This window comes from Camponotus vicinus, unplaced genomic scaffold (genome assembly GCF_025532165.1).
Source record: "Camponotus vicinus isolate PSW18456_S1 unplaced genomic scaffold, iyCamVici1.0 SCAF_9, whole genome shotgun sequence".
Lineage (NCBI taxonomy): Eukaryota > Metazoa > Arthropoda > Insecta > Hymenoptera > Formicidae > Camponotus > Camponotus vicinus.
The window spans coordinates 16,636,385-16,652,380 of record NW_028141981.1 but is presented as its reverse complement, the minus strand read 5'-3'; the positions used below and the strand labels follow the sequence as shown (position 1 = coordinate 16,652,380).

Genomic DNA, 15,996 nt, shown 5'->3' with positions numbered 1-15,996 from the left:
ATTCTATACTTACGTATCAATTATATTTCAAAGATACACTAAATGTGTCCATAACAGAATGAATTTCTTTTCGGAAATAAATTTTTAATTGAATTTATTAAAAACGAATTTATTTGATAAATTTGTTCATGTTCTTTAATAATTCATCGTAATTTCTGTTCATAAATAATTATAAATAATAATACAATATTTTCAAACATGATAACGATTAATTAAAACTTTATTGATTAGCGGAAAGTAGTAAATTTAACTTTTATCGAACAATTGATTACGCTAAAAATTTATAATAGTTTATAGAATTAGATACAGATAAAAAAATCTCTTGAATTCATTTAAGAATTTATCAAGAATTCAATTAAATTATTCATGACATTTAAAATAGCCGTACTTTTGCATTTAATTAGTACAAATCCTTAGGAAGATCGAACGATTCATCCACTCGATTATCGTGCACGATCTACCGCGTCGATTTGTTTCTGAGTTACGAAAGAACGTGCAGAGATCCGATGGCTTGCGAACGGGGAGTTCGCCTCGGTGCAGGGAAGAAAAAAAGCCGAGTGTCGTGCGCGCGGGCTTGTATGAGCGGCGATCGCCCGATGCAATGTCGGAACTGCATCGGCATGTTGGACCGGGTCGCTCGATCGGGTAGCGTGTGCCGTTCTTTGCCGCCTTTTTAGTCGGCCTTTGATGTAAAATCAATGGCGCATTTTTTTTCGCTCCCTCCTCTCTCTAGGGGTAGGTTAAGCGCGTCGTGCATCGCCGTGACACGATCTGCTGCTCCGCGCTCTTTTGGACGCATTCTAGTCTCGCGATTCACCCTAGCATTTGATGCACCCGAATATTATTGCCGATTTATACACGTCTTTTACTCTTTCTAGGTTTTTTTTCTTTCTTGAAAAGATTCGTCTTGAGATTCAAACTCGAGATCAACGTAACACAATTGTTTGTGTGCCGATGATCGATATACTTATACGTGTTATAAATAAATTAACTTGTCGTGGAAAGTATCGGAGTAGACCGCGAATTAATCGAATAAGATTGCATTGAAACCACATGTAGAGATCCTATTACCAATAAGGAGTCGGTAAGGCTTCTGCTGAGGATACGGCCAATCGTAGATCAAAACTTTGTAGAAAGAACCCTTCTACCCTTGCCGCAATTTATACGATTTCTAATCCGATTCGATACGAAAGAAAACACGATTATATTTGAGATACTCAGATGTCCAAGAAGCGAACCAATAGCTTCCTCTATTCTTATTTTTCTTTTTTAATTTAATCTATTATTTTAAAATTGCAAGAAAAATCCTCCATATATACGTATTATTTATATATTTGTGTGTACATTGCAAAATGAGTATTTCCTTAACCGCGGTGAACTCGTCGACGCTGACGCCGATGCATCTGAGGAAGGCGAAGCTGATGTTCTTCTGGGTCAGGTACCCGTCCTCGGCCGTCCTTAAGATGTACTTCCCCGACATCAAGTTCAACAAAAACAATACAGCGCAGCTGGTCAAGTGGTTCTCCAACTTCCGGTGAGTGATATACAATTCTGAATTTATAGCAGTAACATAGCAAATAAATCTTTTCAAATTGGGTATTATTTTACGCGAGCGCAGCTAGTTTCTTGTATAATATTCCAAAAGAAAGGCAGATAAATAGTATTTTGTGAAAATCGAAATATGATCGTATATGAGAGACGTGAATTTATAGGCATTTTAATATTTGAAGAAATAAATGTATTAAAACACTTTAGTAAGGGATTTCTTAAAATTGAAATTTTCTCAGATGTAATTAATTCATGCCAATTTTCGATCTCATTTAAATCAGAAATTAACGAGATTGAATTATTTCCGGCACGCGATCTCTTGTACCGAATGGATAACCGAATCCAAAACGGAGCGGATAGTCATGTAGAAAATCCCGGAGAATTCGGCGGACAATTTACTCGCCACTCCCCTACGTAATCTCGAACATTTTCGATCTCATTCGGTGCTCCCCCGAAAGAATGGAATCGTGGAAGACGTTTCTGATAACAGAGGTGCGTTTCGTATATGCAAACGAGAACGAGGTTTTCGAGGGATCGACCACTCCCTTTGCAGAAGCGGTCAGAGCCCAAGAGACGAGAGTCACGATGGGTGTGTCTGAATCTTAATTACCCTCTCTCGTAGCAGCTGGGGATAAGTAACGCTACCTACATAACGGCAGGTATAGAAGCGCGTACAAGGCCGTAGGTACCGACACATAGTGTCCGGCAGGCATTAGCCTGATTATAATTAGGCTGAGTACAGTACAGATCCAAGATACAAGGCGGTCGAAGGTGGATCGCACGTGGCCGCGTCGTTACATTATTACCGCTTTCTTATCGCGAGATGTCCACTCTCATGAAAATCGTAAGTCCTCGCGCGCTTACCTCCGCGTATGCCGGCATCTCTATCACTTCCACGATTAACGATATGAAGAAAACTCCACGTGTGTTTCAGATATATCTTGCATAAAAATTACATGCGCGACGATAAATAAAATATAAGATAACGGTCGAGTTAATTACGATTTTTAACGTTACATCTTATTCTACTATTTAACTTGTCGAGCTTTTCCAATGATATCCTTCATTATGCTATAATGTCGAATGCAGCGCATAAATAATGCAGAGCATAAATAGTTATGTTAAAATGAATGAGATGTTGTACACGTAGAATCGAAAACCAGCCAAAAAATAAAAGGACTCTGTCTATTTTGGCAACGCGCTGTTTAATTATCGGTCTTCTGTGTAACTTTATTCATTGGGACTATTCAAAAGAGTGGAATCGAAGATAAAAGAGCAAGCGCGGTATGTTTGTGGAACTTTCAAACGTCCAGCGAAAATTGCACGCTCGTATTCGACGGTATGTACAAAGCTAATTACCGCTTCAGTATTTCGGTACATTTGGCCCGAGGGTTTTTTCGCCTTTTTCGCAATTTTATTTCTACCCTTCCGAAATATTTCTTAATGAGATTCACTCTGAGTTGCGTTTTGCCCTCTAAAATATTGCCTGTTAAGATTTTTTAAATAAATAAGATAGTTTCTTTCGCATAAATTTGGAAACTAAATTTATAAAATATATAGGATCGAATATTTCATGTAATATTACGTTATGTGATACGTCTTGCTTGATATATTATAACCGTTAATATGTTTTCTAAATGTAGAACATATTAGTCATGATATACGTACCGTGATATAATCAGAAATTTCCATTTATTTTTCTTATGAGAAGTAAATCTATCTGTATGTATATATCAATAATTGATATATATATATATATATATATATATATATATATATATATATGCGTACATTAGTCACATACACATTTAAAGTAACGTACTATTTATGAAATAAAATTTTTAACATCTTTCTTTTATGAGGATTTTAAAATAATTTAATTTGCATAATTCATTATTATTCGCTTCTGATTGAGATATGAAATTTATATTTTTATTTTATGAAGAAAGTTAATTGAAGAAAGAAAATTCGGAGATTTTACTCCGCAAGGTTCTACTCGGAATTTTTTTCTTTCACTACTAATCACGTAAGGGGTTTGTCCGGACTTTTTCCTTCTTTTTCTCTACTAGTCATTGTCGCGCGTGCTCGATCTGATAGCCTAATGCACGGCTTCCTATGCGGAAATGCCTCGCTACATTATTCTACGCTACTACGTGCACGATCAACCCTCCATCCTTTTCCCACCCTAGATCATCGTTGTACTTTTGTCACGAGAATGGGCCGAGACCACCATCGCCGTCACCTGCTACGTCGATTATTATATCGTCGTCTCGTTCCTGGTATAAAATATACATATCGTCGATCAGAAACCTAAGTGCGTTCTTACTGATTGATCAATCTCCAACTATCGATTCGTGGTTATCAAAGGAATAAGAGAAAAGAGTAGATAAAAATTCTTTTCTTAATTTTAATAACATAATTGGAATACTTGATTTTCTCCTAGTTACAATATTTATAAATTTATTTCACGTACGTTTGGCAAAAGAGAGAACAAAATTAGAATTATTTTATTAACGTTTTGATAATTAAAAATAAAGATATATGATACATTAAAATGCTCATCAGAGAGTGCTAAGAATATTTCATATATGACAAATGTAATTTTTATAAACATCACACAGAGAGAGAGCCTTATATATTAATGACTATGATTTTCGTAATCGCAACATTTATCTGATGACGTCACTTATCATTGTACATCCCCCGACATGCCAGATGCCGGAGAAAATCCGATTCGAGAAGAAACAGAAAGAAAGAAAGGAAAAAAGAGAAATAAAACGAGAATCACAGAGTGATGGAAAAGGAGAGCGGCAACGAGAGAGAAAGAGAGAGCAAGGCACACAAAGCGATCGTTCGCACCCTATTTTCTCACGCTCACGCTCGCGTCGAATCGAAAGCACGTCCGATATCTTACGGAGACTCGTTGACGTCGCGCGTACATCATCGGACCTGCTTATACCGACGATATTGACAGCCTTCGTTCGATGAAGCACGCCGTGGGGGATGATTGGGGTCGTCTGCGATCCAGGGTACGACGTGTGTGCGTGTTCATATCTGCACGTGTGTATGCGCGCGCGCGTACCCGTCTCTATCACCGCGCATCTCACCCCGTCTGTCCGTCTGTCTGTCGGCCTGACCGGCCGATCGGTCGGACGGTTCGCCCCCGCGTGAACGTGAAAAAGAGAAAGAAGAACGCGAGAAAAAGAGATGCGCGGGCGGACTCGGGTTCGTCCGTTATCAGATCCTATGGTAGGACACGCGACTGAGGTAGCGATAGATCCTATCTCCGCAGGATGGAAGAAATTTTATGTCGTATAATGGACAACAGACAGCGCACACACGACACGGTTCTAACAACGGACAGTGAATTCATTTTGCACGAAAAACCTGAGTCGCCTCGGAGTGAGAAATCGAGCAATGATTTTCCGCTTTTAAATACTGCATCGTTTCTTTTCAACGCTTAATACGATATTAATTTTTTTGCGAGATTGATATTTAATTTTGATATGTATAAAATAAAGAATATATCCTTTTATGTGAGAGATTCGGATACTTATTTAAAAAATAATTATTTTCCGTTGAGATACGATTCGGCAACGATTAAAGTTTTATTTGCACAATTCTGTTAAGTGCAAACATCTCATTGATCCGCCAAACATTTCTCGATAAGTATATTCAATCGAATAAACGTTAAAATATTTCCCTTATTTAGCAATAGTCGGATTTAATCCGGTTAGATATAAAGAGCATCTCCGGAAACTGCAAAGTGGAGGACAGCGATATCTTCGATAAAGAGAGACCTCCAAGTGGCGGTTGATGAGAAAACGCGAGCTAATGGCTCGGCCATGAGCGGAATAATATAATGTTGCGGAAAGAGCGAAAGGAACAGAGACAGTTGTGAGAGGGAGAAAAAGGTATACGATATAAATGAAGAATCGAAAGCTCTCTTGAGTAGTCGAATAATGAAGTCCACGATAAATTTACCCAGTCACGCTTTCAAGGGGCTGCTTATCGCCGCGAAATATTCGATAATTCTCTCCGGAAGGGGACGACCCCGGCGATGTTCTCTCTTTCTAATTCCTTCTTCGCCTCATTCTTATCAACCGACGATCGTTTCGTGGACGAACATTACCGTCTCGCTGCTCGTCCATACAGCGAGGAGTCGGGGTAATGACGCGGTAATTTTCTAAACACAAATTTCCTTTTTCAACCCTTATCTCGCTGCCGTCGGACACGTGACCGGTCGTTAGCGTTCGCTCTCCTCCTTCGTGCGGTCTGTCCACGCGTTCTTAGTAACTACCGGCGCTGCCACGACACGCACCTCTCCCACGCTTCCGAGCAAAGCGCACCTTGCTTGTATCGAGCATGATCTTTTCACCTAGTGACATGCTATTATCGAGAGGCCGCCGCAGTGAGAATTTCTGGTACATACTTATATACTGGCATTTACGATCCAGGTAGCGATTACAAGCGACAGGATAAAAATGATAAACTTCTAGTCAAGGATAAACGTATTTTATTTTAGCGCTATGATCATTAATGGTAAAATCTATAAAATTGTTTTATTAACGTTTATTTTTAATACGTAATGGAACACGTAAATAAAAGATTTAGGTGCTCTAGATATTTATGAGCTTTGCTATTTTAAGAATACATAAAAACAGATTTAGATGTTCTAGATATTTATAACTGCCTTTTTGCTATCTTATATGTATCTTATCATTAGATTTATTTTTAAAAAAATTGGAAAAGTATAATTATTTATAAAATAGGACTACTTTGGTTGAAAAACTGTTTATATTCTCTACTTTGACAGTGGCTTGCGTAAGCTTTAACTCCACAAGATTACAACTAGGAGAATGGTGGTTTATTCAAGAACTCACCCAGTTGCTTGACGGAGGATTGGCGTGTGCGTGGGCGGCCGGTTGCCGGGCGTGCCATTTAGCGAGAAAGTCTAGACTCATACGACACGCGTATATGTATACATAGATGATGTGAACACCGGGTCTCTCTTGCCGCGAGAAATAAGCCGGCTACGAGCCAAAGGAAAGAACGGTAACGAGTGTAGAAAATCCGTGCCTTGAGATAGAGATGGAAGCATGTGTATTTTCCTAAGTGCATATATGCGTGTACGTGTATGTACACTCGTATGCGAGGCAAGGGTAATTCTCAGCATCCTCCTGCGAGCCATTCACTGCGAGTTAAATCCGTGAAAACATTCAGACCTTCCTCGCAATTACCGTCATCTCGTACCATTTACAGCCGATTTTTTCTTCTCATCTCTTTTACAAAATTTTTCTCGATATTAACGTCTTCGCTGCGACATCTTTTCCACATGAGATCATTTTCAACGGTTAAAAGGTGATCTCGTGAAACAGATCAAAAAGCGCGAGCTTTTTTTTCCATGTTGATTGTACGCGCGGCTAAGTATTTGTAGATATATACTTCTTGTGCAGTCGTACAGAAAGGAAAGGAAAAAGCTAATCGCGCGAGAGCGATCCTCGAAAGAAACAAGAGATTCTAAAAAAATGAGCAAGTAAAAATCCTTTGAGATGAAAGTCGCCGCGAGGTGGTAGGACCAGAAGAAATGCATCGAGATGAAGAAGTCGAGAAGGAAAACGTGGGAGAATAAAGAAAAGGGGTAGACAGTGGGTTATATCTTGACTGTTCCGTACGCCGTTAATGAACAGAAGGAAACTTTAGTCTTTGACTGTTGGCCAGTTTTGCTGAGAGCGTTGCAGTCTTTTACAGGAAGAAAATGGAAACTGCATCTCTCGGTATTTACAAAAGAATATCCACGAAAGGATATATTATACATGTATTATCCTGAAAGCATATATATTATATATCCTTTCATATATATATACATATTAATATAATATGTTCATATTTTTTGGCAATTAGCGTTTATATCCAAATTAATTCAAATGCACGTAATTAATAATATATACATTAAAAAGGATGTTTAGAAATTATTGGAAATTAACATATTGGAGAATTACAATTTGCTACCATAATTTTCCACTAAATTGTGCGTTTGATGCATTTTTTATCCAACATTTTTATCGTTTGTTTTATCCTTGTGTCTTAAAATAATCAATTAATCATTATCGAATTATTATTTCTGTTTTTCTAAAGCTTAATTTGCAGCTATTCAAGAATCTATTTCGATAAATCAGAAACACGTTTTTGATTGTCCATATGCATGACAGTTTTATACAATATGTCAACTTTCATCAGCGTATCAATGAATGTTGCACGCTGAAAATTGTTTCAAAGAGCTTATATATCATTAAGCTATATGAAATCATATATTATTAATATAATCAAAAATATTTATATTTTATAGTTTAATCTGATTTATTTATTATACATATATAACATTGAACTGTATAGACATATATATGTGGAAAAAGGCATAAGAGATTTCTTAAATATATACATATAAATATATACATATGTAATATTAAACAATATAAATTTAATATAAAATATTTAAAAAAATTTTTTGTGTGAATAACAATTATCTTATGTATTTTTTTATATAGTTGCGTGACATTTTTTATTAATATCACTAATGAAACTTTATTAATCGACGTTAGGAAATCGCGATTCCGAAAAAGCTTATAAGAGAGTCGATTTTCCGAAGAACAATAACTCGGTTCGTTATTGTAGATGTAAACGAAAGACCTGCACCGAGCAAACCACCACATACGTGGTGGTTGTGCGCGTAAACGGCAGTCACTTAATTAAAAATTACTTAATTACGTTCTTGGCACTAATTAGGTACGCTTGGTTCTCTCTTAGCCGTGCGCCACGACTACCTCGCCACATCTACCTCCTTCTCACCCGCTCTCTGCCCATCTCGCTCCTACTTTTTCACCCTTCTATTGCCATCGCCCTTTAACTGCCTCCTCCACCATCTTTTATACTCTCTTTCGTCTCTACGCTCCGTTCACATCTATTCGCCAGCAAAATCTCTATCTTGGTTGAAGTTCTTCAGTTGCTTTTTTTTCTTCTCACTCTTTTCTCTCCCTCTCTCTCTCCTTCTCTTTCTTTCTCTCTTCTTCTCTTCTAGACGAATCACCGAGCTAATTTGCTAGCAAGGCATATATACTGTCAAATTTCGAGTAACGTTGAACCATTTCTTACGTTGAACCACCGGTAGATTCATCGATGACTTTTCAAACACCGCAAACTGTGGCCAACCGACCCAATCTCCGTCGTTGACCATTCTCGCGATTTAATCTTGCGGGAATTGTTTTACTCGCGAACGGATTGTTAACGTTTCCGAATATTGAACTGAAATATAGTTAATACATGGACGCTAATATTAAAGATTATCCAATTAAATACTTTATGATTAGTTCTCTGTTTTGATAAACGTAAATTAGTTGCAGGAATAATTGACTGAAATTTCTTGTATCAAATGTTCACATGTGATTTAACATGCGAGCAAACAGGAAGAATAAAAGTTCGGATCAGCACGGATGAACGCGGAAGAACGGGCTTACGGGGCCACCCTCGTGAAACGTCAGTAACGTAACATAAGGGGTTCCTGCTGGCGTTGCAGCAGGCAGCCGATAGCAGCGTCGGTTCTTCTCGAATTTTTTGATAATGAACAAGTACGAGAAACACGACGGAGTATTGGCTGAGCGGCAGACAATGCTGTGGCCGCAGGGCTATCGCGGGAGGAACAACGAAGAAGGCGGGGGTTGGCTGCCGAGCGGGGGGATTTCGCAGAGGGGGCGGTAGAATGGTTGAGGTGACATGCGGGGAGGGAAAAAGGAGCAGGAACAGCGAGTGGGCGAGGGGGAGGGTGATGGCAGCGGAGGCTTTATAGGGGATGTAAGCATCGCTACTGCAAGGCTAATCCGCCGCTATGAGCTGCTACTTGCAGCATAAGTACGGTACATTCCCCGCCAAAGATTTCGCTAAAGCGAATCTTTTTTCCGGTTGTTGCCGGACAATTAAAAGAGTTCGTTGAACCCGTGTACGAGAAAAATGTTCCCCAAACCACGAGAGAATCACATTTTCTAAATTAATATAATAGTTCGTTTTCTTGACGAGACATAGAAATTACTCTCGACAAAATTTTAGAAATTAGCAATAGAAAAAAGTATTATTCATAAGAAACTATCTTGAAAATTATGTTAAATATATTGCTTAGGGGTTTTATTATTTTTATTTATTAATATGCTACGTTAGTATTAATATAACATTCATTATATTTTTACATATAAAAAGTAATCCATAAATAAGTATAGTTTTTGTGTTTTGATTAAATTATATTACACTAAAATATTTATATGTGTGTTCTATAATTTTTTTGCATATTATACATCTTTGCAAGAGATATCAAGAGATGTAAGTTTCTTGTAAATTATTTTTGTAAAATGGATTCCTTTTTATTAAATTACATCGAAGCACCTTTCGAATAATATATAATTCAGCATCTTTGAGAAATATTAGAATTATAATTTTCAGTAATATATTAGAAGAAATTTGGCATGTTGTTTATTTTCTTTCTGATTTTTTCGGCGCACGCTGATTGGAGAATGTATTATTTAGATAAAAGAGATTTAAAAAATTACAACGATATTTAAGCAAAAAGATACCGATCGATACTCGTATCACACAACTTTACTTAATAAAACATCTTAATTACACGCGCGATAAAAGATTCCGACGATGCAGAATATATAACGCGAAAGTAATTTCCAAATTTCATCGAGATTCTCTCTCTCTCGAATTTCCTGCAGTTTGAACAATCGCGATGGCCGACCGAAAAAAATCATCGTAGGTAAAGATTAAAAAATGAGTTACCCGGGAAACTGCAACCGGTAATCCATTACGTCACGTCCATCGCCAATGCCACCCGTTTGCCCCTCCCGCTCGCCCCTCGGTAGTCAGCAACGACCCCATGCCAGTCATCCAGACGGCTGCCGCCGTTTTTCATCCCCGTGTTCGAAAGATCTCCGTGCGAACGTGTGTGTGCACGTACACCTACACACGCCCGAACGTGAAATCCTAGACACACGACAGCGGCGTGCGCGCTCATCGGGCGAATCTTCGCGAAAAATGCGATATGATAATGTTCCCAGCGTTTCGCTCTAATCGGCTTTGTATCCTCCTGTGACGGCTCGTGGGCAAAGGGGTTGCGGCGTGATATCGGAAGTACTAAACGGGCGGCTGGAGCGACGGGACGGGGTGCGGGGGATGTATGGTCGGGATCCTGGGGGCCAGTCAAGAGAGGCGAGTCTGTGCCAGCCTCCATGAAGGATTTAATTTACATCCACCGGCGAAAAACGCGGAAAACAGTTTATCAAAAAAGTTACCGCGCAGGCTCGAGCCGTAGAACGAACGTACGAGAGAGAAGAGAGAGAGAGAAAGAGAGCGAGAGAAAGAGAGAGAGAAGGAGAGGAAAGGAGAGAGAAACGCAGGACGCGAGGGAACGGAAGAAAGAGGGTTATACGACGGCAGAAATGAAATTGTCCGTGCATGGATTACCGCCGACTTCGTTATGCCCTCGCATTAGTGCTCTTCCCCTCCTCTCCGCAATCCTCTTTTCCTCTCTCTTCCTTTATCTCTCCCTCTCCTTTTGCTTCATCTCTACACGTCTATTCTTCCATATTTGAAGCCCGATGCAACGCTCATTCGATGTCTCCAAAAAGGTACTTAAAATGTAATCAATTATGAGAGAAATTCTTAGGCTGTTTTTGTAATAAACGCATATCTGTCAATTATATTCGACAGCTCTAAAGCACGCGCTTTTATTATAGTTCGCGCGAATAAAAATCGAATTAATTACGTCTCGTTAAATGAATTCTTTCGATTTTCATTTCTAGACGGAACCTGCAACGAATATAATACTAGTGTCATTTCAACTGCAAAGTGGGATGCATGCAATTATCCGTTTAATTGTCGCTACAGTCTAATTTCGGAGAAACGTCCGAGGATAGAAACGTAAACAACCGCTCTCTCTCTCTCTCTCTCTCTTCTTCCAAAATTATCATCGGCTGATGAAAAGACACCTTTATAAAATATCTAATTGAGATACGGGAAACTCGCGCTCGTACACGGTTATGAAATACGCATGAATTTCGTCGGACGGTGGTCCGATATCCATCGTGACGTTTCGTAGCGCAGCGCGGTGGGTTTGCGATCGCCGGGGACCGGGCGTAAAATTACTGTTTCGGCCAACATTTACCCCGGCAGCCGCGGGGGTAACGTTCGACTGGACAGCGACTCTGAATTGATTTCGTTTGAAACCCCTACCCCCTCGCCGAAGGCCTCCCTATCCCCGCCTGCCTCCTCCACGAGTCTCGTTCCCTTCCATCGATGCCGTTCGCCACCCCCTCCCAGCTTTCTCCTCTTTCACGCGCTTTCGTCCTTCCTCTGCCTCCGACTCTTCGTCCTTCCATTTTCGGTCCTCGTTCCTTTTCCACACGCCTCTCCCGTTTCCGCCATGGTTCGCCGTCTCCATCTTTTTTTTGAATCTCATCGCCTCGCTACAGACGCTGCGCCAAATGTATTTCCCCCTTCGCTATTTTTTTATCGTCCGCCTGCGAACGTTCGAAAAATTAATTGCCGGCCGGTTCGATCGGAAATGCGCGAAAGGAGAGCGCGTCATGTGTGCGGACGAATGAAACGAAAGCTGGAGGGTGTCAATTTTATGTAAAAAGCGATTTACATGTTGAACGATATGTTGACGATAATTCTATAAAACGATTACGCCATAAAAATTGGTATTTGTGTTTTTTTCTCTTTTTTTTTTTAATATGATCTTCGTTCGTTATATAAATACGCGAGCGAACGGTATAGTAAGTACCTTATGATGCAATCGAATATTCGATCTCAATGAATTATTTAACGCACAAAATAAAAATAGAATTAAATCGATGTAATGAAGTAATATATTTACATTTGAAAATAGATATCGAAGAGAGCGCGTTGAAAACCAATGACGTGAAGGGAATGACGGAAGGATATAAAGATCGTCGAATACGCATTAGGATCGATTCGCAAAAAGAGAATTGCGGGATTAATGGAAAAGTCTTGTGCAAAAAAAAAGGAATTTGAAAATTTCGTTAAATCGACCGATAATATCCGTCGTGATCTCCAAGACGGGAGAAAGGGTCGGTGTCACACGGTTCCCGGCGCCACGTCATTCGATATTTTTGTCAGTAAAACGATATCAGGCAAATTGCATCTGTCCTTTACACCGTGGCGCCGAGCCAGATCAAACAGTATTCGGCCCTGGATATTACTCTTCCCTTGATATTGTCGGTTCCCGGCACCACTCTCTCGTTTCTATCTAGCAGTCGGCGGCGATCGAGTACTTTCTAAATCGAGAGGGTACGCACGCGATAACATGGGATGCGCGCGAAAGAGAAAAAGGATCTGTCTTTTCGCTAAATGACAATCGTCATTCATTTAATCGATCTAATTCACGCTCATCATCGTTTATCTATATCGAACGCAGCTTCCGCTTTCTTATGATGTCATGTCGAACGGAGTATGACGCGTCTTGAATCGTAAACGATATAAATTTGTCGCCAGTGAGCTCGATACGGGTCAGACACGCGTTCCCGAAGAATTCGTGCGAGCTCGTCGCTCGACGAACGGTACTCTTATTGGCATCGTATGCAAATCGCCCATATACCAAGTCACCTTCTGAGTGCATCATAAGCATGCGGGCGAGCGAAGTAAGCAAGCACGACTATCTTATGGCGCGACATCCGGGTGGCAAATATACAACGTTGCTAAAGAAAGAGCGACCTCGATTGAAATAAGCCGTGAGGAAAAAAACGCAAGCCATACTTTCGATTATCGATCTGTGGTGCATGTATGGTGTACGATGTTTTACCGGAATCTTTCCGAACGGATGAAAATACCTAGGTGTGAAACTTGCGCACGCGACACACACACATAGGCTGGATAATTAAAAGACACGGAGACGATAAATATTTATGGCGATATCGATATAACACATGATCGTGTGTAATCGATAACGCGATTTCACACACACTTTCTTGAAATCGGCACACATTCTTTTTATAGGGTTTCCAAAGGGATTTCGCTTACATTTACCTGGACTCGACAGACCAGGATCGTTTAAGAGCCATAAACGTAATCCTACGGAATATTTACAGTAGCCTTTCCATCCCCAATGTGGTGGTCGACAGTTGTCTAACAAATCCTATTTACTGTTACCCAACGAACTATACTCACTAGAGATGCTGGGAGGGTGCCTATCGCCCCTAGCTAACCTACTGCCCTACTGCCATGAGTCTCACCCCTAAAAGCACCGTGATCTTTCCCTCTCTTTCTCTCTTTCTCCCTTGCCGTCTCGATTTCATCGTCGAACTTCTTATTCTCTTGCTTTACCTCGCGCCCTTCACCCCCTCTGCTATCGCGCCATCTTTCATAGCGCTTGTAACGGTTCTCTTCGTGGTTGAAACCATGTGATAATCTCACGATTTTCCTCTTCCTTCACCGTAAACATTTTATGGAATTTTTAGGGTGAACTATAGGGTTTTTAGGGGAATACTGAAATATCGGCCTCATTTCACGCGGTGAAAATGTGCGATACCTTCTTGTCTACTTCTTCTCTCTCTCTGTAACTGTTTCCGATACGGCGGTAACAAATAAGAACTATCGATCCCTTTCCCTGTAGGTGATATGCAAGCGCTAGGCTAATTTGTTTCACCGCATCGCCGACGTTCTTTTTTTCCCTTTGTTCTCCCCGAGTTCATAAAGTCCACGCACGCTAGTATAAATAGCTGGTATAAGTACAATCGACTCGTGATTTTCTGAAAAAGGGATGAATGGTTTCACGATGTTATGTCACTCTATTGAATCCAAGATGCGATCAGTCGTCAATATTCAGTGATGATTGTCAATGAATATTTATTAGAAGATTCACGAGAGTCAGATTCTATCAGACTTATAAAGCGCATAGATGTAGAGACATCGTGAAGCGTTATAATAAATAGTATAGTCTCTTTTTTGACATTATGGATTTTCCACCTGCCTCATCGGAATGAAGGTATCGCGAGACCGAGACGATTTTATTTCTCCGAATCGGCTTCCTTCCGTCTTCTCGTTTGCTCTTCCCGGTATGACGCGCTGCACCCGTAATGTAGTTTAGCGTGGTATGGCAGGAGGTAAACTTGGCAACAAAGAATTATTGATTTTTTCTCAGCGGGTTGAACGAGTTGCTGGGCGGTTGAGCGGTCCCGGTAGGGTATTCGACAAAGGATGTTTTCCGAGTCCCTAACCTAGGCAACCCTTCTCCTACGCTCGACGTCCCGTATGTGTCTGCCGTGTATTGCCTCAGTTCCGTGGGTGTACTCGTCTCTGTATGCGACGGGGGCTGCCCCGTTCTGTCTCCCTTTCTCTCGCGGTCCTTCCTCGTCCCCTTGCTCTCGTGTCTCGCTGTCCGTGTGTACTCAGCCGATGCGGTGAGGACTTAACTGCCTCATTGTCATCCCAGTAGGAATCGGAGCTTCGGGACAGATGTGCAAAATTTAAGGCTAGAACTGGAGAAGTTATCGTTGACTCATGATCTCCGACTTACGCGCCTCTTGTACACGCCGAGTTTATTTTTCAGAATGTCGCGCGTAAAAAAATAAATAGTATAATAAATAGTATTAAACGTAAGAGAGATACATATTAAATTAGATATAATTCTTTATATACGATTTTTCTCTCAAATCACTTTATATTTATCGGATTTGGCGGAATTACACGAGAATCTAGAATCTCTCTGGAGCATCCGAGCGAGCAATCGAGATGAAATTTAACACACGAGATTGGTCACGAAGTATCCAACGCCGCTTCCCATTACATTGGAACACGTTAGACCACGGCACGTTAGAGCTCGACCTCTTTGGGCTGTCGTGTACCCAAATAGTTCGGTCCAGTCGAGTCCAGCCTTCGCACCTTATGCACGCGAGGATGCACATGCATAGTGCAGCAAATGGGTGGTGCAATGCCGGCACGGGGCCGGCAGGGAGAATCGATCGAATAAAAAAATGCTTGGCCGATGCCGAAGCGCGACGAGGACGCGAATCGCGGGCGATGAACGGACGAGGCGAAGAAGGGGACAGGGGTGCACGGCACGGTAGCAGAAGGAGGGATAGTCCGGGACCATTGAAGAGTGAAACCGCTCAAAGCAGCTGCCCCCCTCGGCCCCTCGCGTCCAAGCTTCCACCCCCTTCCCCGTCCTCGTCCGCTTCGGCCTGTGCGCCGACCCTAGGAGCTCGCCTCTCTCTTACTCCTCGTATAGCTTTGAAAAACCACCCCTACCTCAGCCTCGGTCGGACGGTACACCCCTGCAAAGCCCCGTAGCTCCTACTCTTTCTCTTCTTCTTTGTTTCTCTTCCACTTCGAAGGGGGTGGTCGGTCTAAACTTTGCGTCAAGGGGTTCGCTCGTTGCCATAA

At 41.0% G+C, this 15,996-nt stretch overlaps 1 protein-coding gene across 4 annotated transcripts in view; it reads left to right on the top strand.

Moving 5' to 3' along the window:
- Positions 1-15,996, top strand: part of LOC145977082 (homeobox protein prospero) — a 46,360-nt gene that overhangs the window by 4,424 nt on the left and 25,940 nt on the right. For all 4 annotated transcript variants that reach the window (XM_083108751.1, XM_083108749.1, XM_083108750.1 and 1 more), the window contains exon 3: positions 1,380-1,534. In XM_083108751.1, coding sequence (XP_082964877.1) covers positions 1,380-1,534 — 155 coding nt within the window. The remainder of the gene's footprint in view (positions 1-1,379; positions 1,535-15,996) is intronic.